Source organism: Tiliqua scincoides, chromosome 4 (assembly GCF_035046505.1).
Source record: "Tiliqua scincoides isolate rTilSci1 chromosome 4, rTilSci1.hap2, whole genome shotgun sequence".
In the NCBI taxonomy this organism is placed as follows: Eukaryota; Metazoa; Chordata; class Lepidosauria; order Squamata; family Scincidae; genus Tiliqua; species Tiliqua scincoides.
The window spans coordinates 59,986,325-60,012,723 of record NC_089824.1 but is presented as its reverse complement, the minus strand read 5'-3'; the positions used below and the strand labels follow the sequence as shown (position 1 = coordinate 60,012,723).

The window sequence follows — 26,399 nt, the reverse complement described above, 5'->3', positions numbered from 1 at the left end:
CAGGAATAAAAAACAATTAATTTACATTTCATATTTGAATAAATTTACATATATTTACAGAAATGAATATATTAGAGATGGAACCTATATGAATGAATGAAGGTCTTGCAATAGCTCATGGCCTGTAAAAGTCCTTACACAAAGCAAGACTGGTCTCTCCTTCGCCGCTGCTGCAGCATCACAGACATGAAACAGCAAGCAGTGGAGGGAGCCCTCGTCCCACAGCTCATACAAGAGGTCAGACAGTTGCCCTCACACTGACGCATTGGGCCAGCATGGGCTTCAGCAAGTCTCCAGCGTGCCAGAGGCTCATTGGAACCTGGGGGCTACCCGGGGGCCGGATTGGGAGTCCTCGAGGGCCGCAAGTGGCCCCTGGGCTGGGGTTTGGGCACTCCTATTCTAGACTAATTGAAGCTGCCAAACAGTCTTCAAAAGGTAAGCCCATATGAAACATTACAATAATTCAGTTACTAAACTAGTGTGAGAAGCTATTGGGTTATACTGACCTCAGATGGTTCACTCTACCAAGAATAAGGCAATTCAGGTTAACAGTACAGAAAATGAGAACGGGTTTTTCAGTGTGAAATAGCAGACTATCCCGTTCCAAGGTCACCATTATTGTCATGTTTTCTGACTTGTCTTGAACCTTTGTTTTCTTGTAGGCAGCTGATATTGCTTCTCGATCTGTATAGTGCTGGAGATATATATGATTACCTGCGACCCGTTGCTCTCAGCCTTTGTTCAGATAAGGTTTCTTCAGTTCGTTGGATATCCTACAAGCTGGTATGAAATAAAGAGTAGACATTTTAAAATATAATTGAATACGGTAAATGTTTTAGCACGTAATCCATGTATGTGGCCCTTTCAATATTTTCCAGGTTAGTGAAATGGTAAAGAAGCTGTATAATGCTCCAACATCAACTTATGCGGTAGACCTCATGAATGAACTCGTTGAGAGGTTCTGCAGGTGCCCAAAGTGGTCTGGCCGACAAGCATTTGTCTTTATCTGCCAGGTATAAATTCCTTTCTTTTTTTTACTTTCAGCTAAACAGATACTTGGTACAGGCATCCATTTTTGCCACTGAATCATTTCTGGATTTTTAAAAACTCCAGTTTATCCAGAGAGCCAGAAAAGCAAAAAGATGTGAGGACTTCAGAGAGCTTTGTTTTGCACAGGGAAATTTTGTTCTTTTGTTGGTCAGCTGGATTTCATTGTTCTTGTTTACTATGGTCCTTGCACAAAGACAAAGAGTTCTGAGGCATTTCAATGGCTTGTCCTATTTAATGTGTTTAATTATCCAGGAGATAATTAGCTTTGATGTTTTTTCCTATAACTGGCTAGCATTATAGGTGGATAGTGGGTTTTTCTGGGCTATTCTTGGAATTGGTATTGTGTTTTCCTCTGAAACCCAAAGCAGTTGCTTTTCTTTTTCCCCCCCAGATGATCATTGAAGATGACTGCCTGCCAATGGACCAGTTTGCTGAGCATTTACTGCCTCATTTGCTGCACTTGGCCTCAGATAGGGTTCCAAATGTTAGAGTTCTGCTTGCAAAAACCTTGCGGCAAAGCCTTTTAGAGAAAGGTTGGTGGCACTATAGCCCTCTTGCTGCACTTCATACTCTGTGGAACATAGATATCAAATGCATGCATCTTTCCAATGTGTATTGTCCTTACAGAATGTTTGTTGCTAGTTAGTTAAGAACCATTCATGCCATGATACTTGTCATGTAATGGATTGAGTCTTTTTGCTCTATGACACTTTAAATACCTGCCATCAGAGGTGCAAAATATAGAAAAACTGCAGTAATTTCTGGAAGATATATTGGAGGGAGAGAGAAATGAAGACTTGAGCACCAGTGAGCTGAGGTGTCCTCATTTGGTTAGAATGTTCTTCTCCTCTTCCATCCTGGCTGCCTTGCTTCAAGACAGTGGTTAACTAGACTTGATCACTGGTATGTCTGATTTGGAAATTATAGCTCCTGTTGTAGGGAGTGGGATCTTTCTCCTCAGTAGGTAGGCTAGTTGAGATTACTCAATACTGAGAGAAAATTCTCCATAGGCTCATAGTTGCTTTTCCTGGTATTACTGCTGCATAGGATAATGTGCGAAGCCCTACCATGGGAAGATGTTCTAACTTTGTGCTGCAACATAAGCCTTACTTCCATTGGGGGATGTTGGAGAAATGAGAAGGGGTGTATAAAAAGAGCAAGAGCTAAATTGTAACGGCTGGAAAGATATCATAAATGAAGCAGAGATAGGGGAATTAAATGTTGGGGAGGTATGAGAGACCTGGGAGCTTGATATTTCCCAGTTGTGTGTATGCAATTATTTGGCTTAAGAAAAACCAATAGCATTTCTAATAACAAAAAAGGGACTGGAAATGAATAGAAAGGAAATGTGGAAGAAAATTTGAGTAGAAAAGTAGAGAAAAAGAAGGGTTTGGATCTAAGAAAAATGTGTGTATGAGGAAAAAAGTTGGGGGAAAAGCAATGAACAATAAAGTAGGGAAAGATCACAGGTGGGTTATATTGGTAGAGGAAGTCAGGATTTGAAAGAACTGGAATTGCAGACAGAATAGTTGAATAGGAAAGAAAGGAAGCATGAACAGAGCCTACATGTAGCAGAGGAAGAGAAGAGAAACATAAAAGTTCTGCGCCGTTTTGCATGCTCCCTGCCATTTTTAAAGACGCACCAGGCCATGTTGCATGTTTACAGATATGTCTAACATGGCCCTAAGATGAAGCAGGTTGATCTGCAAACAGTGCACAAAATATGACAAAGCTTAGTCTAAAATTTTGCACTTAGTACTGTATTAACTTTGCCTATTAATGGCAAGAAATCATTTGTTTGACTTTGTTCAGCATTAAGTTCTAATTTGAAAGTTGAATGAGAAACTACACTGAATAGTGATACTTCATATTTTTGTCTTCTCTCTTTCCTCCCCCATGCAGAATATTTTCTGACTTGTGTCAATTCCCATCAAGAAGCAGTAGAACAGACAATCGTGGCCCTCCAAATGGATAATGACAGAGATGTTAAATACTTTGCAAGCATTCACCCTGCAAGTACCAAAATTGCGGATGATGCCATGAGCACAGCCTCTTCAACTTATTAAAAGTAGTCCCTGAATGTTACTATAATTTTAATAAAAAAGAAACAAAAACATTACAAATTGCAGGGCAGTCCTCAAGTGCTCCTAATATGGATGATCTGAAACCTCTTCTTCATGGAGGAGAGAATCTCTTGCCAGACTTAACTTCAGTTGGATGTTAACCTGAGACCAAGGATTTTAGGAGTCAAGGAAAAAATAAACATTACCTGTTGAGTCTTGACTCTAGAAAAACTTTGCTCAGAGGATTGTATTTGCCACCGGAGCCTTAAATCTTCTGTCTTCCTGAATATGTGAAACTTGAATTGGCAGAGCATTTTCAGTGTAGAAGGGATGTTTCCAGAGAACGGCATTTGTTTTCTCCTGAGGAGTTAAGTAGCAAGATTTTTTTCCTTAGGAACTGATAGCCGAAATTCTCATAGCCTGTAAAGGCGAATTTGTACCAAGAAGCAAGAGGCACCTCCAGTATTAGCTATTAAAGTTTTTATCCTTTAAAAGACTTAATTTGTGTGCAGCTGGGCACATCCTTAAGTGTGAATAGTTTTGATGTGTGTAAATGAGGGAAAAGTAGAGATTTGGTGTTTGTTTTTTCTCTTAAGGGCTCAGTGTTAACACTAAACCAGAATCTGATTTTAATCTTTAAACACAGCATATTGCTGTACCCATTAGCAGAAACCTTTGCTGAGTACCTGTGTCCTAATGTTTTTTTCATGCTGGTCATGACCTGAAGGAAACCTATTAGCACATGTACTTCAAGTCAGATATTTTTAACTTGATCATGATCGACTCTGAGGTGCAACTTTTTCTTCATATACTGTACATATCTGTGACCACACTTTGGAGTGCTACAGTCTTTAATCATGCTGTTTCAAACTGTTGTGATAAAATGTTCTCACCTTGTCCAAATAAAAACATTTATTAATAAGACTGAATGAAATCTCCTTCTCTTAATACTATATACAATGATTTTATCAAGTCTCTCCTTTTCCTATTGTTATAAGAGTGCCTGAGCCTTAATTTTGTATATTTAAATTAGCACAGTGATGGTAGTATGTCTAGAGCTAGTTCATGTATTCCTGAAAAAGACAGGTGGCTGCCCTTTGGACTGAAAACATGTCCAAACAGTGGGTTGTGCATGCATTTCACCAGGCTTGAAAACCCAACCTAGGATTCAGTTCTCAATATTGCCTATAACACAGACCTGCAAAACTAAGGGTCAGAAAAGCTTTTTTCAAACTGATTGGTGGTTTTATGTGAATGTGGTGTGCTGATTCAAAAAATGGCATCAGTTTTGTCCTATCACATCTAGTTTTGGAGATATGGCATAGCCTTAGTGAATGGTTCAAGCAGCTTCCTTGTGAGGAAGCCATGGCATAAGCTTCCTCAAAGGGAAGCTTGGTTGCTTGAACGATTCACTAAGCAAGACTATGCTGTACCTCCAGAACTAGACATGATAGGGCAAAACCGCTTCCATTTTTTGAATTGGCATGCCAAATATACCCAGGAATAGCTCTAACTTTAAGACAGCAGAATGTGTGTTGGCTTGTACAAGATTCAGTACTCCCTTACTGGGTTTTCATTTTGTTTTTCCTTTCCCAATTACCAAAGATTATCTGATCAGCTTCTGATTGGGCTTTTGCTTCCTGGACTTGTATGTGCAACAACTTCTTTGGATTGGAGTATGTGTGTGTAATAACCCTACATGTACCTCACCTAGATAATAAGGTGGCAGTTAAATTTGTGTATTAGAAATTCATAACAATGCCTTACTATGACAGTGACTTCTTGCTGCCTTGCTCCTTTTTTGAAGTCAACTGGTCATTTCACTTGTGTGCTTCCTTTCTGGCTATATGCAGGTTCCTTTCTTGCACATGAGTGTATGACCATTCATCACTGTCAGCCAAATTCTGGAAATACTAGCAAGTATTCAAGTTGGGTTCCATCTTTATGATCAGTACAGAAAAACTGTGCTGGTTGAACTATATGTACATATATGGTTGCTCTGCTACAGGAGGTCAGCAAACTTCTGCATAGGGGCTGGATGCTGGGTTTGTTAATAGTAAGAATGCATGCATGAATCCCTCTCAATTAACCCATAGAGCCAAGAAAAAAGAGAGAGGCACAGCCCAGAGAATAATGCTCAAAGCAAGCTTCTGCCCTTGGTGTGCTTACACTGTAAGCCTTACAGAGAGAATACAAACTTGAATTCTTTTTTAGGATCACCATCGGGCAGGGTGGATATATCTTTTTGGGACTACAGGCCAGATGACTTTGAGTGGTAGGCTGGATCCAGCCTGTGGGTCATAGATTGCCTACTATGACAGGCTGTGCCATTCTGCTCTGAAGCCACAGGAAGGCTAGCTTAAAAATCAATGCAAAAGCAATGTGATGTAGGATGATCCAACACCATATCTCACGTGACTTCTGCAATGTCAGCCAGCCGTGCTTGTCTGCTAAAGTTCGCACATTACCACATATCTCATGCCCCTCTTGACCCCTACTACAGTTGTTTCATTGTTTAATAGATCTAAAGAACAATATTTTGGTTTATTTTTTATGGTTTATTTTTTAGAACTCTTGCTATAGGTTGTGGAAGACTGCAGGCTTTTTTCTTATTTTGCATGAAAACATGTTTGATTATAGTCCTGTATTTGATTAATCCTTGTTTTTCGTGTCTTTCCAATCAGTTGGCTTTTAGTAGAAACACATTTGTTTTAACTTTTCAGACTTAAAATATGGCATTCCATTATCACAATGATGATTGCCGAATACTTTTCAAAATGACAAAGCAGTACCCAAGCAGGAAACCTCCAGCGAGGTTTCTGGGTCAAACAACTTGAACTGTGTTTTCATACTTGGAAGGCAAGAACAATCTCATCTCTGGGTGATTTTAAATTCTTCCTTTGGCCCATACAGGAACTGATCTCTTCCTGCTTATCTTTCCTCCCTTGTTGAAAAGATATTAGAGTTCAACACCTAAATGGTATGTTTTGAGAGCAAAACTGGAACCAACAAACCTTTAGTCTAAAAAAGTAAAGATGCTCAATCAAGACAGGTTTGTAAGTCTCATTGCCCATAGTATCTTACTCAATTGGTTGTCTAGGTTTGGGTGGGATTGTACTTCAGCTGCTTTGCTTCTGTGGAGCTGTAAAAGAGTGTGCTGAAAGCTTCCAGCTCAACTAGTTATACTGTGGTATATTGCATCCTCTCCCATGCTCCTTAATATCCTCATAAAACTATGGAGCGAGGTCCTGTGGAAATTTTGAATGAGATGCCATCGTTATGTTACCAGCCATTTTTTCCCATCAGATTCAAGTGAAGCAGTAACCTTGGATCAATAATAGATTAGATGAGGGTCAAACTGTAGCCAGCAGCCCAGATGGAAGTTCTAGTGGGTGGTTCAACTGACCAGGTGTGGTGGTCAACCTCTTCTGGATAGGGTTGCACTTCCTTAAAGGATTAGAATGTTAGTTTGGGGGTGCTGCTAGGCAGAGCATTGGCAGAGGCTCAATTGGCTTTTGGGGTACATAGCACCTTTTAAGGATTAGTGAACCAGTTTGCAACTTGTTCCTGACAAGATGCAGCAGGGCCAGTTAGCCATACTCTAGCACAGTGTTTCTCAAACTGGTGGATTGTGACCCACCAGCTTGTGTAAAGCTCCCCAGGTCCCTTTAGGGGCAGCAAAGGGGGCAAAGGCAGTGACATGATCCCCAGGATCACATCACTAACGAGTGGAAGGGGGTGCTTTTACTTACAGATGGGTACAGGCCATTGCAGGAGCAGAGAGCCCCATGCAGCCCTCTGCATGAAAAAAGTGAGCACAAAGCACTATCTCATTATAAACTACCTTTAAGCCCCACTTGGCTCATAAGTGATCAGAACATGGCACATCATTACACATTACATGACAAGACCAACCAAGTCCATAAGAAAAAAATAAATACCATATTTATGAGCAAAGTAGCCACACCTTCTTTATTGTTGCAGCGTTCCAGTATAATTTGAAAGATAAATGCCTGCATTAAGTACAGCTGAAGAAGCAGAGAGAAAATGCTTTTATTCAACCAAATAGTTTAAAGATGTTGATGCAAGGGTTTGAATTGCAAAGAAATAATTTTTCAGGAAAAGTTAATGATACCCCTCTCTCAAATCATGTGGGCCAAGTATAGGAATGACTCTTTTTAGATTTGCTCCTAGGAGTGCCAGCTGTGAAAGCATGCACTTCAAAAGATGGTTCAGTACAGGGACACTCCTTGGATCTGGTTTCTAGAGATACCATGGCTGCTTTTAACTGTAATTCTAATCAGATCATACCATGATTAACACTACAAATATTTTGGGAAAGGAATAGGAAGCCAGGAGATTATTTCAAATATACTGGGAAGGTATTGTCATTTTTAGTGCTCTCATGTCAAGTTTCTGAGCAAATTCTGATTTGCAACAGTTCCAGACTGAAATACAGTATTCTGACTTTCTGATTTGATAAAAGCTGGATTAAAATATTTTTCTTCAGGGTGGGCCATTGCTGAAAATAGTCCCTGTGAAAGCTTTTCAAGTCTCCTTCTCATGCAAGCCTGCTACTCCATAAGGGAAGTATTACCTATGCCAGCACTGCAGTACACTGGGAGACTCATACAGGAAGGTGATTTAAATGTTTTCACAGCTGCACATAACCTTGGAACATAAACAAAGTTTGCACCAGCCACACTCTGCTTAAGAAACACTTGAATTATGTGGCAAAGACCATGTTTCATGTAGTTTTATATGATTCAGAACATAACACAACTAGCTGCCTATAGCAAGAAAAACTGATTTCATATGTACAGTAACAGAAGTAACTGAAGCAGTGAGTGGCGCAAATACTGTAATTTTAGTGTTTTGCCTGGTACTTGAAGCCACTTTGAAAGAATGTTTAGTAATTGGAGCCATTATAAGCTTTCAAAGATTTTTTTCTAATAAATCAGGGATAAAGTGCAATGTAGCTATCCAAAGTGTAAGCATCCATGCAGCAAGCATACAATGCTCCTGCACTGAACCACCTATCAACCATCAATTTTGGCTTGCCTGAGAACAGTGAATATAGGCGGTATGTGCACACAACATGTAATCAACTCTTAGAATCACCATCCACAAGGTTCTTTGAATAAGGATTCAGGAATGAGGGCATGCACATAAGGAACACATCTGAAGTTTTCTACATTTAAATTAATAAAACCATGTGCAGAAGGCTGTTGAATTTATTTACTTAACATGGTATCAACAAAATAGAAGGAATCAATAGCAAGAAATTTATCTGATGAACAGTGATTATATAGCAGTTTGAAGCTTAATAGAAATTAGTGTGAAAAAAAAAATGAAGATTAAATACTGCCAGAAATTATAAAATGTATGTAACAGGTCAGGAAAAATGCTTTATGCACATAAAACTGTCTTCTGACCAGTTCCCATAAATTCTTTTCTTCAAGATTTAAAAAAATAAGCGGTTCTCTGTAACATAGCTCAAAGCATTATTTGTACAAAAATTAAATCATGGCCAATGATTCACAACAGTGCAACAGGCAAAGACAACAGCTACATCCAAAATAAATATGCAGGCTAGAAACAAAATATGGTACAAGCATCCCATGGAATTCTCTTTAACATTACTGAGATAAATGAGCAACTTAAAATGGAAATTGGAAAATGGGAGCCTCTGAAAGGCAAACATGATCCAACCAATTAACTGCTTGAGAAAAGAAGCCAAGCACAAGTAGGCTGAACCCAGTAGATCGTGTCTCACACTTGTGCATGCACAGAGCTGCTCTGCCTAGCATTACGGTATTGCAGATAGAAACAACAACACAGTCTCTGCCACCACAGAGCAAACTTCCGAAACTGAAACCCTACATACATTAAGCACGCATACATGGAACAGCCAATTAACTTCAATAGGGGGCCAACTGGGTGTTGAGTTCACAAAAACAAATGTACACATTAAGTTACTTCCTCTATTGGAGGAAACAGCCTATGTGAATAGGAGAGCCTCACTTGTTTGTGACAGACCACCTTCACATCCACATCAGAGATGGATTAGTCTCTCTGTCAGGAGTCCTTGGCCCAGATCCTTGAGAAAGCTTGAATTTCTATAAGCAGACAAATTCATTATCAGCTCATAGAAAGAAACTGTCTAAGCAAGCAATTACAGATTGCCCGTCCAATCACCTGAGGTCCACAAATGCATTTGTCACAAGTCTCCCAGCATGTTCTGATGAGCACAAGCCCTAGCCATCCTCCTGAGCTTGGAAATGAGCTGTAGAAGCGGCTGTCCCAGGAGAAGCACAATGCTCTAGAGGCAGTTGGAGGGCCCTAAAACTGCTGAGGAGTAATCTGTCATCTACCTGCAAGGTTGAGAGGAGAGCAAGGGCTCACCTGTATTGTGCTGGGCTTCTGAGGCCGCTGCCCTGCAGGCTTAGGCCCTAGAAGGAGACCTAGCGCTGTTTCTTGGTGGCATTCTTAGTAACTCTAAACTGCAGTAGACAGAGAACAAGCTCTTGCTCCCTTCTAAAGGTTGGGACAGGGAAGGAGAGTGGGGTCCTGTTTCTGTCCTTGGATTTTTGGAGGTGGTAATGTAGCACGAGATTATGGCATGGGGGTAGTAATGCCTGCAAATCACAATCTTGAGTTTGGTTATTAAGGCTAGCCAATATCTGTGGACCTCATAGCATTCACACAGCATTGAATCAAATTTAAATGAAACCCTTTAGTTTGCATTAAGAGGCTGCTTGCTGTATACTTAGCAGTGAGAATATAAGCACCATATAAGTATTTGACATTCTCTAGATAATCAATCCTATTAAGTGCATTATCAAGGTGTTACAGCTCATGGCTGACAACTTTCATTTACAGGGACAAGTTCATCAGTTGCTTAATCTTGGTTTCACATGTATTTTCATACAGTTTTTAAAATATCATATGAGAGGGAAACATGTTAAGTAACACAAATATTTTGCACTTGGACTTTCCAGCTGCTCAGGACAAATCTCTTAAAGCTCCTCTAAATACAATCCGCACCAAAGGCACAAGCAAGAGTCAGTAAAAGCAGAAACTGCTGTGAGTGAGAGCAAATAAATTCAACAAGGTAAGAAATTTATTGTGATGGACTGAATCTCCACCTAAGGAATGTTTCACACAAAACGTTTACCTTCACAGGGTATAGGAGAAAAGCATGAGCACCACTCTGGGTGATGGTTATACACATGTCTGTTTTGCTGCTGCTTCCCAACTTGTCCACATACAGCAAAATAAACACATGCACTCAACGCAAATGTAGATATATGGATTCTTCCTATACCCACATAGGTAAATACCACATACAGAGTAGCCCTTAGGTAGACACTACACAAGGGCATTTTGAGGACTGCCACAGAGCAAGTACTTAATTGTTTTAAAACAGACCCCTAGAGTGTCATTTAAGGTTACCTGAAGCCCATTTGTGCTGTGCTGCACCCCTTTATCCTCCTCTTGCCCCATTTCTAATTGCTTTGTCCTTCCAAGTACCCTGAGCCTGATCGGCAGAAGCCATAGGTAGGAAGGAAACAAAATGTCTCCAGGGTGTAAAAGACAAAATTATTTACAGAATATACAAGCCTCAGATTTACAGTAAGTTGCACGGTCCTGGCTTTGCCCAGGGGATATCCTGAATACCTGAGGAATCCAATTAAATTGGAGTTTCCTTCCTGTCTTTACTTGGCGATGGCTTCACAGGCTCCTTGATTGCCTTTGGCTGCTCTTTTGCTGCTTTTGTCTCCGGGACAGTGTCTCTTGAAGACTGCTGCAATGTGCCTCCCCGCTTCTCAAGCTCCTCTTCTTCCTGCACCTGCTGCTCCGATTTTGCTCGCTGCATCTGCAAGAGTCGAAGCTGCACTCGCAGTTCAATGATGGCCTCTCGCTCCTCATGAATCGCTTGGTTCAGATGGTTGTTCTTGATCTTTATCAAGTGCAAAGGAAAGAAAAGGGTCACTTCAGCCACAAACAGTCAGCTGCTTATGTGGCTGATGAATCATTAATACCGTGTCACTTGTCCCTTGGAAGGGAGACAACGATGTGCCCGGAGGGTGAATGCTTTAAAAGGAGGCACAGGGAAAACTCAGCCCCGAGAGGAACTGTCAATTTATGATGACAACTGAGTAAACCAGTCACTGATATTCTTTGCAAGAAACATGAGTGCAAGGAAGAAATTATTCATGTAATAAACAGGAAAAATGATTTTGGACAAACTCACTGGAAAATTATGTCCAGTCACTTCTAAAAATGGTCCGAGGATGTTTTTCACATTTACAATTTAATTCTGAAGTGCTAGTGCTCCAGGAGAATATTATAAAAGTTAATGGAGTGCAGTAGCAAGTCCCTGGTTCAAACATCAACCATGAACTAACTACATGGCTGGTGCTACAATCCCATGCATGTCTAATCAGAAGCAAGCCCTACCTTGTTTAATGGACATCATTCCCAGGTAAGTGCAGCCTAAAGCTCCAATCCTAAACATTTACTCAAGAGTAAGTACTGCTGAATAGGAATTACCTCCAAGTAGATGTGTAAAGAATTGTGGTGTTAAGTTAAACTGCAACCTTTCGGACTCACCTCTCCATTGACAATATGGGGGGGGCAAGACTGACCTTTCTTTCAGGTTGTGTAAGGGTCATTGACAATAAAATGAAGGACTCTGAGTGCTCAAGTATCACTGAGAAGGCTGTATGACTTTTAAAAAAAAACAAAACACCTTAACATTTATAATTTCAGAGTGAAATTCCTCACATTTATCATCAGCTCTTCCAAACGGATCAGGGTATTTGTGCTAATAACACCAGAATCATGTGAAGAGATTTGTGCTCAGTTCTGTTTTGAGGTCAGATTACTTTTGTATATTTCCATTTGCTTACCAGTGGTTTAGAAACTCTATCATTCACATGGGTTGTCTTAAAAAAATGTACTAAATTAACAGAAAATCTAAATGCTCAACCAATACACCCTCCTTCATTCAGGCATGGATTGTCTGAAGAGTCTACCATACCAAGACACAGATCCAGTGCAATATCCAATTCATTCTCCAGGGCTTTAGGAGACAAGTGGGGAGACTGGAATAGGCACTGCAGAAGTGATCCTGTATTGCATCCAGACAGTAAGCCTCCCCCCCCATGGGTTTGTGCGATTCATACAGCTTTCTTTCAAGCACTTGGAAGCAGTGTTCCCTCCAAGGTGGATAATGGTGGAGTCGTGCACCTCCCAGCCAAGCCCTGCACAGTGCAGAGCTCAGCAACTTGAAAGCAGTGGCGGTCCTGGCCACTGTGCTGCCCCAGGGCGAGCCTGAAAGTGCCACCTCCCCACCAGAAAGCTATTTCGGGGAAAACCAGAAGTGATGTTTTAAGATCTCAGAAGGCCTTAGAAGGCATTCTGGGGGTACGGAAGGTTGCACATGACCTCCCAATGGGTGTGGAAGCAGCAGGCACAGGTGGCCTGCAGGGTGGCACAGAGGGGGTGCCCCCAGTCATACTGCCCTGGAGCACTTGCACCTGCTGACCCCCCCCCAGGTACACCACTACCTAGAAGTTTAGCAATGACATAATTGCTGAACATCTAGAGGCGGTGCCACAATGTCATGCAGCTGTGGAAGGGGTCTGCACACCAGCATAAACCCCTTAGAGGGAATTTTGTTGGAAGACTAGTAGGGAGACTGTATTAAAGATATAAAAAGTGATACGAACTGAGTGCTCCCACTGGGGATGGATGAGAGGGGAGATCTGGCATGGGCAGAAAAGTGACCAAGAATATGTCTTCAATTTGAAGATACATCTAGCATTTTAAAATATTTATTCTCTATTTGCTGAACCAGCTGGGGCAGATAGAATTTGTTAGATCTAGTGCTTCAATCCCACTGCAAATCCAAGTAAACCCATTTCTCTCCAGCCCACAGGTGTACACATTTGATACCTGTTGTGTATATGCAACATTGGGCAGAAATGGCTTTAAAAAATCCAATAACCCAATGGAAACTGGAAAAAATAATTCTAACCACTGTTTTTCCCAATTTTTTTTCTCACAGAAATGACAGCTTTGTTAGGGCACCCTTACAAATATTCGATAAAAATTGTACCAACTTGTACTTGGCAAATTAGAAGCTGCAACTGTGTCTGAAAAATAATTATATCTTACTTTAATTGTCATACTTCAAAAAAATGGAAGAATTTTAGTGCAGGAACAAATGGGAAGAGAGATTTTTTTCAACTGAGGAGCTATCAACAGAAATGGCAAGGGCAGTTGCCCCATCACCTGAGCTATGCAGGCAGTGTGCACACATTACACACTCAGGGCTCAATCCTATCCAACTTTCCAACATTTGTTCCCTTACCTCAGGGCTGCACTGCAGCTGCATCAGCACTAGAAAGTTGAATAGGATTGGGTGCTCACTCTCTTCATCCTCCTCACCCCACCCAGTTCCACAACAAGATCAATGAATACAAGTTTTGCTAGAATAAAATCTCACTTCCAACTCTTCATTCTGCCTCTGCAAGTCTTCCAAGATTATTTGCAACTCTTCTTCATCTTCACTCTCACTTTCACTCTCAGATGAGTATTCTTCAGTCTCACTCCGACCATGCTGACGACTACAAGGAAGAAGAAAAGATTTCGAACATTCATTGCTTTTCTAGTAACACCCTTCTAGAACTTTAATATAAAGGACATGATCCAAAGCATTGCTACACACTGGTATAACCTAATGATCCAAATTTTTCACCACGTGATGAGAAGGGCCCTTTAAATCAAAGGAAAAAAAGTCGTTTAAACAATAGCCTCATTGATGCAAGAGAAGGCAGTCAGCTGACAATCCATCAATCATTCTCTCTCCAGGCACTTAGAACAGCTTCATTCCAAGGCAAGTGACCCGCTTCTTTCCCTCTGAGCACATGGAAGAAAGATAAGCAGTTTGTTCTTTCCCAGAGCTGTGCCCTGGGTGAAGGGAGGGATTGCTGGCTCGGAGTGAAACCTTTCTAAGCGCCTGGAGAGCGACTGATGGATTCCTGCCTAACGCCTCTGTCTTACATCACAAAGATAAGCAAGGCTGTTTTTACATCACCTAGTAAAGGGACTTTTTTTAAACATGGATTTACTTTAATGTGATTTTTGTCATCTACATGAGTTCTGGGAACAGAACCCTCGTGAATACCGAGACTCAACCTGTACTGATAAATGCCTATAAAATGTTGAGAAATGTGTCTGTGTGAACCTATTCTTTCAAGGTACTGCAGTTTCAAAGTGACTGTCTTTTTAAGAAGCTAGTCCTACTTACTTATCTGTCTTAGGCTGCAATCCTATCCACATTTACCTGGGAGTAAGCCCCATCAACTATAATGAGACTTACTTCTGAATAGATAGGCAAACAATTTGGCTCTTTAACTGACCTAAAGTAAAGTACTTTAAGAGTAAAGTCAGACACATTAGAACTACTTAAAGAACAACAAAAATATAAAGCAGTTTTGGCTGAAGATAAAAATTCAACTGCTCTGTTAATAGCACAGTTCTATGTATGCCTATTCAGAAGGAATTTCAATTGAGTTCAGGGGGGACTTACTCCCAGGCAAGCGAATACAGGACTGCAGCCTAAGGGCCCAGACCTATCCAATTTTCCAGTGCTGGTGTAATTGTACCAATGGGGCATGCGCTACATCCTGCGGTGGAGGGGCAGTCACTGAGGCCTCCTCAAGGTTGGGGAACAAGTGTTCCTTTACCTTGGGGCTGCATTACAGCTGCACCAGTGCTGGAAAACTGGATAGGATTGGGCCCTAAGACTACTGGATGTTTGTTAGTTTCAATGCAAAATGTAGCAGGTTAGAAAGACATTGCAGAAAATAACCATGACACAGTCAAGAGGGGACTCCCAAGAGCATGCAAGTTGAACCAGGAAGTAGCGCCTAGTATTCAGTGTGCTCACTCCTTTCCTCCTCCTACTTTTCTCTGTCAGATAAGCAGCCAAATGGGGAAAAGCCTTGGTAGAAAGTACCCACTGCCACCAGCCTAGGCTACAAGACTCACAAAAAGGAGGCCATCTGTGCCCCCCCCTGAGAACTCTAAACCCCAGGAGTTCTTATTATAATCCCTCATAGTAGCAATTGCAGAGCAAGGATGTGACAATTCACTGAATCTCCCCATAATCAGGGACCAGACAGACCAGGGGTTAAAGCAGAATTAGCTTTTACTAACATTTAAACAATGACAGGGAAAGAAAGTGATAGCTGGAAGGACTTTGTAAAACAGATTGAAATGGACAGAAACCTGATGTGTTCTAGCTAGATCTTTTCCCTAGCTATGTCACCTTGCCTGTATGCACCTCAAGCTCTTTTAACTGACTATTTGGCAAAACCAATGGTTCTGAGACCCATGGTTCCCAGGCTGCTGGAATGGAACTACCACAGCTCTTTCTGTGTACTGGAAATTTTTAAACTTGCTGGACTGATGACGTTACACACCCTGTTGGAGAAGTGGAACAAATCAAAAAGGAATGTGAGCCAATCAGCAGGCACATTTCAATTTTTGGAGGGAACTCACTACTCCGGTGAAATAGAAGCTGAATTCCCCCTCTGAAAAAAGATCAGGGAACCACAGGGGATTCATCACCCAAAAACCACAACATAATTAAATGTTGAATTTCAACTGCACTCCAAGAGAAGTAGAACTTGAACTTTGGTTTTTAGGAAGCTATTCAGAACTCAAAGTTTTACTTTATCAGACAGAAGTTGTGTTACCTTTGAATTTCTGCTATTTCTGCTCGAAGGCGATCAATCTCCTCCTTTTCAGAGGCAATTTGTCGTCGCAAAAACTGTTCCATGGACAGCAATTCTTCTTGTTCCGTCAAAATCTCATTTTCCTGCAAAAGGTAATTAGATTATTTGAGCAGCCCTGGTTTATGGATGAAAGATAATGCACTGAAATCACTGGTCCCAATTTAGGCCTTTTTATTTTCTTTTTAAACCAAAAATATAGACATTGTTTGTGATACAGCCAAATAAGAGCAAGGGGTGATGGTACTAAAGGTTAGACTGTTGTTTGGGAAAGAAAATTAAAAAGCCCATCATTGCAATTTTCCATTTTTTTCTCTAGACTGAAGTTATTATCTCACTAACTGCACACCCTCACAGGACGAAGATCTTTTTGTGTGTTAGTCTGCAAAAACCAGATTAATGCAGCTATACTTTTTTACACAACTACAATTCCCATCCTGACCTCATAAATGCTCTTGGCTTCAATGAAAAAAATGAAACATTAAATCAGTCACCAAACGTGCAACTGCTTCGTAATGCAAAAACAGTCCCTGTTTGGACAGGCACTTACCTTTCTGCCACGCGGCTGACAAGAAGCCCCTCAAATCTCCACACTCTGGAGACAATCTGGAGAGTTGCTTCTGTAGCCCACTGTACCATCAGGCTTTGTGCCTGGATTTCTGGCCAGACACGACTTCGCAGAGGGTCGCACTACAGAGATTGAAGGGGCTTCCTGTGAGCAGTGCGGCAGAATGGTAAGCACTGCTCATAGTGGGGAGGGATTTGGCGTTTTTCTGGAGCCAGCCCATGGGCCATGGTTTGGCAATTTTAATTAACAAAAATCTGGAATAAGCAAATGCTGAGTTGGGCAGCATTTTGAGTGCATTATGTTATTTAGCTAGAGAAATTTGAGTTGTAAAGTCTGGGTAAACTTTAATTGGACTGTACCTTTTCTTTGCAGACAAGGGGAAATGTCTGGTCCCAGATTTTACCAGTCACTGGTGGAAACTTCTGTGCTAAAGCTGAGCTAGGAGGCAAGGTTTGGCTGGCCTCTGCTGGCAGGCCGGGTGCATGCTAATGGCCTAGTTCACACTCTATGTAATGCCGGCTCCTTCCGCAGAGATATTTGCGTCTTTGCTCAGTCTCAATAGACTCTGGGGCCATTGCTATGCCAAAATCCCGACAGCAAGAGTTGCAGTGGTGATGTGCATGTCTGCAATTGAGAGCATGGCACTATCAACCTGCCACATACCCAGAGGCAGAGTTACTTGACTGGCCAGTAAATAGTGGCCTGGAAGATGGGCCAATCTAAGGGAGGCCTAAGAGGTGTGGACCAGGAAAAGACAGAGCTACCTGACCCCTTCCCTTTTCCAAAAGGCCCTCCACTGAGGCTGGCTGAGCACTGTTGGCTGGTGGCTCCCTGAGGATCCAGCTGCAATCCAATGAGACAAGATCCCCAGAGCTGTGGAGGAAGACCTAACATCCTCTCCGTAGCCATGTCTGAGCCCTGGTGGAGGTTGCCTGGACAAACCCAACAGGCTTTAATACCCAAAGTGGGGAATCTGGGGAGAAACTCTGAGGCAAGTTTCTCACAACCTCTTGTTTCTCATGAATCTCTCACAACAACCCCTTGCCCCATCAAAAGGGGGAGGGGATGTACAGGAAACAAAGACTGAGTAGGGAAAATGAATGTGAAAGTTAAGTGCTGGGGCACCTGTGACCGTTTTTAAGGATGTATGACAGCGAAAACATGGAGGGTAGCAGAAAACAAGAAGGGACTGAACAGATATTGAAGCAACAGGCAGCACTAAGAGGAACAGAATGTGATAGTTGCAAAATGGCAAGACACTAGAGATTGTTGAAAAGCAGAAATTCAGTTAGTAGCTGTTTCAAAGGAAACCTGCTACCTTGAATGAACACTGCTCTAATTTGATTACTTAACCAAACTGGTAGTTAAAAATTACAAGCCACCAAGTAATCCAGAGCCTTCTCCCTGCTCACAGGCTACAAAAAAACCCAGAAACCTTTGTTGAAAAGGCCATTTTGTGATCACCAGTTGTACCAAGAAGCTCGAGGAGAGCCCCATCAAGTGATCACAGCTGCCAGAAATGGCATGATCATGCCATGGACTGGGGTTAAACAAGACATTATCTTTCTAAAAATCCCCTACTGGCCATTCAGGTAGCACAAGAAACTTAACTGGAGTGGAAGCATAGATGCTCTGCATCACAAATAGGTAGAGATCCTATTCAAATGTTTATGTCCCAGTCACTTTAGCCATGCTCTAACAGAAAAAGAGAAGGAAAAAAGGTCACAAACAGGGGCTACCTGAGCAAGGAGAATATTAATAACTTCTTCATTCTCGTTCATTTCCTCTTTGGAAACATCCTCCTTTGAAAGGCTGGCAATTTCTCGTGCAATCTTTGTTTCACATTCCTGCATTAAAAAATCTTGATTAACAGCTGCTATCACGCAGAATCACAGCAAATGCAACAGTAAGAGTTTAAACAGCAGCTCTTACAACTTTTGTGCTCTTAGTCACATTGAGAAAGATCTGAAGTTATTTCAACTTCCTTGAGCAGCAGTAGTTTAGTCATATTAATCACTTGTCATTCTTTCTAGAATAGGTGGCAATAAATCCATGCAGCTGCTCTTGGCTTTCCAGTGAGAACCCAAAGACAGTTCTCACTGATTTATACACTGTGGCAATCTGAGAGACTTCCCCATACCTGAACACATATGGACTAAACACAGGCAGTGTGCAGTAAGACACTAGGTAAATACAACAGAAGCGCAACAGGTACCCACTGCAAAAGGTCAGATTGCTGAACTATGAAACTGAATGCCAGAAACTGAAAACCTCCCCAAGGGAACAACAATAATCTGATGCAATGAGGAAATCTATTACTTTCTCAAGAGGAAAAAAAAAACAAAACCAAATATGAGTTGTGAAATATCATGTTTGATCATATCAGGTGCTAACACCCCATGTTTGATCATATCAGGTGCTAACACCCACTAGCCCATTAATTAAACAGGGCAGGGCTCTAAAGGTTTCTCAACAATGATATGCTCTTAACGCTTAGCCTCACACAGACCCTGGGATTCATCACTTGCCAACAGGCAGCAGTTGCCAGTGCAATGTAATGATTTTTAATTTCCTACCAGTGCCAAGTACCGGCACTGCTGCTACACTGCTCATATGAGGGTAAGTCTCTAATTTAAGAAGTGTGGCAGGGGTATCACACATGATGGAACATTTTGATGCCTCAGAACTATGAAGGCTAACACTGAGCTGGACTTCGGTAAGAGTCTCCTTAGCAGGAGGGAAGGGCTAGGCTGCCTGCCCTGCCACAGATATAACATGGCACTTTCTATAGGAAGAGAATAATCTTCTCACCCAAACTGTAGGTACAAGTATAACATTATAAAATATACTCACTTGTCTTTTAGCTTCTCTTAGTTTCCTTTTGAGAGCTGTCAAAATTCTTTGCACTTCCCATAATCTTTCCTCTTTGGATAAATCTTTGATCCCAACCTGCAGGTCTCGGTGCAAACAGTTCAGAAGGAACTCCTAGTAAAAAAGAAACATCAGATTCAGCAATTCAGTGGGCACAATTTTCAAAGCTCACATGGTGCACAGATTAAATTTACAATTCCCATGCTTTTTGGAGTATGTTTGAACTTGTAAGAACCTCAGCTCTCAGTGTTAAGATCCTAGAGCAGCAGGTGCCAAACCACAGCCTGCAGGCCAGATCTGACACTCGAAAAGCATCTACCCCGCACTGTGCTTATTCTGCACCACAGCGCTTATTTTTCCTCTTGATCACCCCAGAAGCATGCACTGGGCAGCTACTTCACCTGTCCATTACTCCAGTTGGCTATGTGCCCGGATTTCCAGGCAGAAGCACATGCCCAGCACATGTTTCTGAGGTGATCGGCAGGAAAAATAAGCCAATGCAGTGTGGAACAATAAGTACCGCACCGCAGGGAAGACATAGTCCTACGTTTGGAGACTCCTATCCTGGAGTTAAGACTGCAATTGTACGGACACTTTCCTGAGAGTATGACCTATTAAACTCAATGGGGCTTACTTCTGAGTAGATAGTAGTTATGCTACTATCTACTAGTAGATGCTAGTAGATATGCATAGCATTGCACTGTTACTGCTTCTTTTAATAGTTGCCATAATTAAATCATGCAAGACTGGAAAGTCACTGTTTTCTCAACCAAGATCACCATCAACAGAAAAATGATTGACTTAACCCACTAAGACCACTAACCTGTCGTCTAATTTCTTCTTTGATGCTTTCCTGCGTTTCAGGCAATGCTGGCATGGTTGCCATATTAGACCAACGAAGAGGCTTTGTCACTGGCTTTAGAGTCACATTTCCAAAGAATTCTTGAACATGAGTAAAAAATACATACAGGACACGGTTGCTGATCTGAGAAGATACAACAGTCACAACATCACAACATTAGAGGAGAGTCAAAAAATGTCACCTACACAGATGCCTAATAATCCAAAAACACTTAAGGCAATCAAACATTTTCTTTGCCTTTTAGGAATACTCCTCCAGTCTGAATGAGCTTACCAGTCTTTCTACAAATGTAGTGTTCTCAAACTTGTGGGTCACAACCCACCAGCCAGGGAAGCACTTGTCCTTACTGATGGGGGAAGGCAGGATCGTGCTGCTGTGGGTGGGGGAGGGGTTCTCTCAACTTACCTGAGGGCCTCCAGGAGACCAGACGTCTTTGCAGGGCTCCTCGGGCCTCCAAAACAGTAAAAAAGAAAGTGACTGAAAATAGCTTCCAGTTTTTGATCAAAAACTAGAAGTGCATTTTGATTGCTTTTTTTTACTGTTTTGGAAGCTTGGGGAGCCCTGCAGAGGCTTCTGCAGTGCCCTCGCATCCCCCTCCCACAGAGGCTCGCACTCTCAGGTAAGTTGAGAAACTTGCCCTCCCACTGGCAACAGTGCGATCCTGGGGTTCTGTCATAGTCTCTCCCCCTCACACATCCCCCTCTCTTGTAGAAGTTTGGGAAGCACTGATGTAGAGAGAAGTCATGCCTGAATGTACTTAGTTGAATTTTGTATTTCTCCCTTACTAATTACAGGATAATTTAGAAAAGAACATTCAGTGTCTGATACACTACATTTATGTAGTACATAATATGTAGCTACATTTTATATAAACAAGTAGCATGTTTACAATAGAATTTAAGCTCCAACTTGGCTATATTAACAATTTCATCTCAGAACAGATCCTCAGGATTCTGGTACAAAGGTTTTTCAAACTGTTCATCATCATAAGAACATAAGAAGAGTCCTGCTGGATCAGACCAAAGGTGCATCTAGTCCAGTGTCCTGTATCTCACAGTGGCCCACCAAGTGCTTCAGGGAGCACATAAGAAAACAAGACCCAACCTGAGTCCTGGTGCCCTTCCCTGCATCTGGTATCTTTAGGGCTGGGAGGTCCAGGTGAAATTAAGCAAGTGACCTTACAAATTTTTTGTTTTTGTTTTTTCTTGTAGTCTTTTGGCTTGATGCCTTCATGAACAACACGGAGCTCTCTATTCTGCATGCTCCTTTCTACAGAACGCTTTCTTCTAGAACTGTGGTGCCTTGTGACTCAGGCTGATACATTTGAATGTATCTAGCACGGAGTATGAACGGTTCTGCAAAGAGGCCAAGACTGAATATTAAGCAGTCTTAGGTATACAGTTCGAGAACAGTTGTAGAATCAAGACAGATAACTTGTAAGAAACTTTCTAACAATTTTCCCTTTTGTCTGCCCACACATTTTGGCTTTAAATCTTAAAGACCAGATGGCACTATTGGATATGGATTCTTTTAGGCTAATCACTTGCATTCACCATTTGTGTCTAAATGGATACGGAGTTTGTAAGATATCAAAGATGCACCTTTGAAGGCCACCAGTCCTATTATAACCACCCTGACTCTTAACATAACACTACAGTGATTTATCAAAGTCTTCACAAGCTTTATAAACCTGACTGGGCAGGAACATATTTTTAAAGAAAACCCAGTGCTTATACAAATTTGATCTAACACATTCTTTGTTAATCTACAGCACTGGGAAGCAACTCAACAACAAAATGGTTTTAATTGCATCTCTTGCAATCTCATTATGTAAAGAGGGTAAGACATTGGCTAATAAATGCTAATCTTCACATTTCCTGAATCTCCGGTTCAGCTAAAACTTTAATCCAATGCAATCATCTTTATAAAGCTCATACAAACATAGTGCATATAGCAAGGCAACAAGATGAAATAAAAGAATATTGCCTTTTAAACTACTCCCCTGTAACCCAGTAGACCTACCATATCTTCCATCCTCTATCTGGAATCTACAGCACAGAAAAATTGCCCACAAGCATGCCATAAATTGCTACTACTGCTCACAATCTTGAAATCTGATTTGCTTGGATAATTGCTGCCATATCAACTATAGTCAAAAAGGCTCTCAAGAGTCAAGGAAGACCTGAAATTAATTATACTTTTATAGATCTGAGGTTTTCAAACTGGGGCATCATGCAGTGGCGTCAATAGGATTCGCGTCACCAGGTGCGGGAGGTGCGCAGCACCCCATGTAGTGGGCAGGGCAATGCCCCAGGATGGCATGGTGATGTACCATTGCACCACCCCCACTGGTTTTTTGGCTGTACCTTTTGTTAGAACACAGATATTTCAATGTGGCTTGTTTCATTGCATTCTGCATGAAATTACACACTGATTTATATATAACATGATGGTATTATTCCTCCAAATTCTGATTTTAGTGATTTTGAAAACTTGTAGAGTCTCTCTCTCTCTCTCTCACACACTCACACACACACACACCGTGTCAACTTACTAACAACTTATTCCAGCAGTTCTCAAACTTTTAGCACTGGGACCCACTTTTTAGAATGACAATCTGTCCAGGACCCACTGGAAGTGACGTCATGGCCCGAAGTGACATCATCAATCAAATTAAGATAAATAATAATTAAATTAAAATAAAAGAAATAATTAAATAAGGGGGAGCCAGTTCTGTTCCACCAAGTGAATCTACTCTGAAGTAAGTCCTATTCTGGTCAATGGGGCTTTCTCTCAGGAAAGCGTGGGTAGGATTGCAGCCTGTGAGCCCAATCCGATGCATGTCTACTCTGAAGTAAGTCCCATAGTGGTCAATGGAGCTGACTCTGTAGACTGCCTGCAATAACCCCCCAAAAAGAACCAGTGAGATTTCCAGCCCTCCCCAGTGCCCAGTTTAAAGTTCTTCTATTTCAAGCATATCAATACAAAGACCCACCTGGGAAACAGAAAACTTTCCCCTTACCATTCAAGCCTCTTTTTTGTTCTTTTTAGGGGGAGGAGACTGCCTTCTGTTGCACTCCAGCTCTGTTGGATTGGGACCATTCTGGTGTCCTCACATTCCCCTTTGCCTGGCCTGACCACCAGCCAAGGCACGTCTGCCTACTTGCGAGGAAACGCGACTGTGAGGCTGCTTTGCTTTGCATAGGGCTCCACAGACTGGGAGGGAGGAACCTCCTTATCCGGTGATTTTGGGGGCTGCACTCATTGGATGAGGACCATTCTGACATCCTTGTTGCCTCTCAGCCTGCCTAAGGCAAGTCTGCCTACTCGCAAGTAAACGCGGCCACGTGTGGCTTCGTTTCAGGCTCAGACTAGCAGCTAGGAGAGGGGAGCTTCTCGAGTGCTTTTGGGGGGCTGCATTCATTGGATCTGGACCATTCTGGTGTCGTTGGAGTCCTCTCAGCCTGCCCTTTCTGACGGACTATGGGAAGTACACCTACTCGCGAGTAAATGCGCGATACAGCTCATTTTCACTTTCCATAGGGCTCCATGCATTTTTTCCTTCCGGTTTTTTGACCATAACTTTTGAAGGCAAGGAGCGATTTCAATTCTGTTTTTTGCACTGCACTCTGTTGGCCATTCCACATCCATCAGTGTATGGCATGATACGGTAGTTCATAACCCCGCAAAGTTAGCGTGTCCTCCCAGGGCGCGTCACCCCCCCGGGGTGTCAGCTGGTGCGTCCTGCACCCCCCTAGCGATGCCAGTGGCGTTGCAACACCCCAGCCTGAGAAGCCCTGCTTCTGGACTCTTAAGGGACAGGGGAGAGGGAAAAGCAGTGACACCATCCTCAGGATCATGCTGTTGCAGGGGAGAGGAGAGAGTTTTTTTTAGCTCACCTATAGCCAGCGCTGGAGTCCTAGGGAGCCTGTGGAGCCCTCCACAGGGCTTCCTATGCCTCCAAGCATCTTAAAACAGCAAAAAAGGGCACTTCCGGTTTTTGTCATGAAACCGGAACTGCCCTTTTTTTTTGTGCTATTTTTAGATGTTTGCAGGCACCAGGAGCCCTGTGGAGCGCGCGCTGGCTGCAGGTGAGTAAGAAAAAAAAACCCTCCCATCCCCAGCAGTAGCATAATCTTGGGATTACTCACTGCCATAGCTCCTCCCCTGCACACACTTACCTTAGTTCTCAAACTCATGAGGAGTTCAAGAACCTCTGCCTTAATCCTATATATACAAGACCCTACAGGGTATAATTACACTGCATTCTTTTATGTCACCTCTGGTAAGGAAGAAGACAGCAAACCTTGCTGGCAGGACACAAGCATCAAGAAATAGTACCTGATCCTCATACCCAGATGGGGCTCTCTGCCATTAACGCCCATAAAAACCATAATGCAGCGTTAAAGAGAAACACTACCTAGACTCCAGCTCTGATTTGGGAATCATCTAAGACAGGGGTGCTCACACTTTTTTGGCTCGAGTGCTACTTTGAAACCCAGCAAGGCCTGGAGATCTACCAGAGTTTTTTTTACAATGTTCCATCATAACATATAACATTTATGTGTACAATGTATGTTGGTGTACCTTGAGCCCCACTGAGTATAACAGGACTTACTCCTGAGTAGACATGCCTAGGATTAGGCTGTGAGGCTGCAATCCTAGCCACAATTACCTGGGAGTAAGCCCCATTGAGTACAATGGGCCTTACTCTCGGCGTTTCCTCCCAGAGGCACCTGAAGGGGGGGGTCGGCACTCCGCGATCTACTCATTTTGCCTCGCGATCTACCGGTAGATCGCGATCCACCTATTGAGCACCCCTGATCTAAGATACAACTGAAACTACTTAAACAAAAAACAATAGTAGAAGACTATTCAATTTTTGTATGGCTTGTAATAATATTTCTATAATGCTTTTCTACGAAAAGTGGTTCACAAAGTGGTTTACATAGCAAAATAAATCAATAAATGGTTCCCTGTCCCAAAAAGGTTCACAGTCTAAAAAAAGATGCAGAAGAAACTCCAGCAACAGCGACTGGAAAAGACGCTATGCTAGGGTGAAGAGGGACAGTTGCTCTTCCCCTGCTAAATATAAGAGGACACCACTTTAAAAGGTGCTTATTTGCCCAGTTAACAGGAGTTAACTAGTCATTTCATCTGTAAGACTTTGTACTGCACTGAAACAACTGGTCTGACAACCTCATTAACCTGTTATTCAATAAGAAAGTCAAAACCAGATTCCTAAAGCAGCAATTGTTCATTCAGGAAGTAAACCAAGCACGCTATAGTCACTGGCCACAATTCAACCCAGAGTTAGATGTGCTTAAGCCCTATGGATTTCAGCAGAACTTTAACACACTTTAAAGCACAATGGAATTTGTCTGCTGGCTGTTAGCTTGTTAAGAACCTTAGTCCTGAAAATCCTTCCTTTCCATTTATTTTCAAGTCTCAGGTAATAGGTTTGAAGAATGTGACAACACTATATAAAAGATCAGAAATAAGGAGAAAGTTTTAATATGCCAGTTTCCTAGCTCATCATCACTCTTCTACAGAAATCAGCATGCTTACAGACTGTGGAAAATCATTTATGGGCACAAGGGACCACCATTAGCATTGTTTTATTCGCAAATAGAAAATATAAATACTCAATTTTTAAGAGTATATATTCTCTTACTTTATATACAGGGCTTTGGGATCATCCACATTCTTTGAAATCTTCTCCTTGAATTTGGAACTCTCTGATTGCCTTGCCTTTCTTTATACTGCACTACTATCTATTTCCTCCATGGTGCCATCACCATGGACAGGCAAACATAACAGGTTGTTCTCCTAAGAAAGTTAGTTCCTGACTAAGAACTGTTGAAATCAATGAGACAAATGACTCACCTCTAACTTAAGTTTCATTAATTTCAACTGGACAAAGTCATGACTAACTTTCTTAGGATACAACAAATGGCTGCCGCTGACCTAACCGGCTGTTGTAACAGTATACAACAAGTAGGTTAGTGCAGTACAAAAGTTCAGAGAACCTATGATTTTTATTTGAAGATAAATAAATTTTGTGAAATTAAACCATGTAAGAACTGGCTAAAGACCAGTGGTTCATATATTATCTTCTGGTATAAATTATTTGAAAAATTCTCAAACTACTCAATGAACATAATGTTGCTTCAGTA

General features: G+C 41.8%; 2 protein-coding genes across 8 annotated transcripts in view; one reads left to right on the top strand and one right to left on the bottom strand.

Annotated features, from left to right (window-relative positions):
- PPP4R1 (protein phosphatase 4 regulatory subunit 1) overlaps positions 1 to 3,609 on the top strand; it is a 53,967-nt gene extending 50,358 nt beyond the window's left edge. For all 4 annotated transcript variants that reach the window (XM_066624936.1, XM_066624935.1, XM_066624937.1 and 1 more), the window contains 4 exons: positions 663 to 783; positions 879 to 1,013; positions 1,442 to 1,583; positions 2,953 to 3,609. In XM_066624936.1, the coding sequence (XP_066481033.1) occupies positions 663 to 783; positions 879 to 1,013; positions 1,442 to 1,583; positions 2,953 to 3,116 (562 nt within the window). In that variant the 3' untranslated portion in view covers positions 3,117 to 3,609. The remainder of the gene's footprint in view (positions 1 to 662; positions 784 to 878; positions 1,014 to 1,441; positions 1,584 to 2,952) is intronic.
- Positions 3,610 to 7,058: 3,449 nt separating this feature from the next.
- Positions 7,059 to 26,399, bottom strand: part of RALBP1 (ralA binding protein 1) — a 36,365-nt gene continuing 17,024 nt past the window's right edge. For 3 of the 4 annotated variants that reach the window (XM_066624041.1, XM_066624040.1, XM_066624042.1), the window contains 6 exons: positions 20,185 to 20,346; positions 19,344 to 19,475; positions 18,230 to 18,337; positions 15,887 to 16,008; positions 13,630 to 13,750; positions 7,059 to 11,076 (listed from right to left, as the gene is read on the bottom strand). In XM_066624041.1, the coding sequence (XP_066480138.1) occupies positions 10,807 to 11,076; positions 13,630 to 13,750; positions 15,887 to 16,008; positions 18,230 to 18,337; positions 19,344 to 19,475; positions 20,185 to 20,346 (915 nt within the window). In that variant the 3' untranslated portion in view covers positions 7,059 to 10,806. The remainder of the gene's footprint in view (positions 11,077 to 13,629; positions 13,751 to 15,886; positions 16,009 to 18,229; positions 18,338 to 19,343; positions 19,476 to 20,184; positions 20,347 to 26,399) is intronic. The other variant, XM_066624043.1, reaches the window with a different exon arrangement.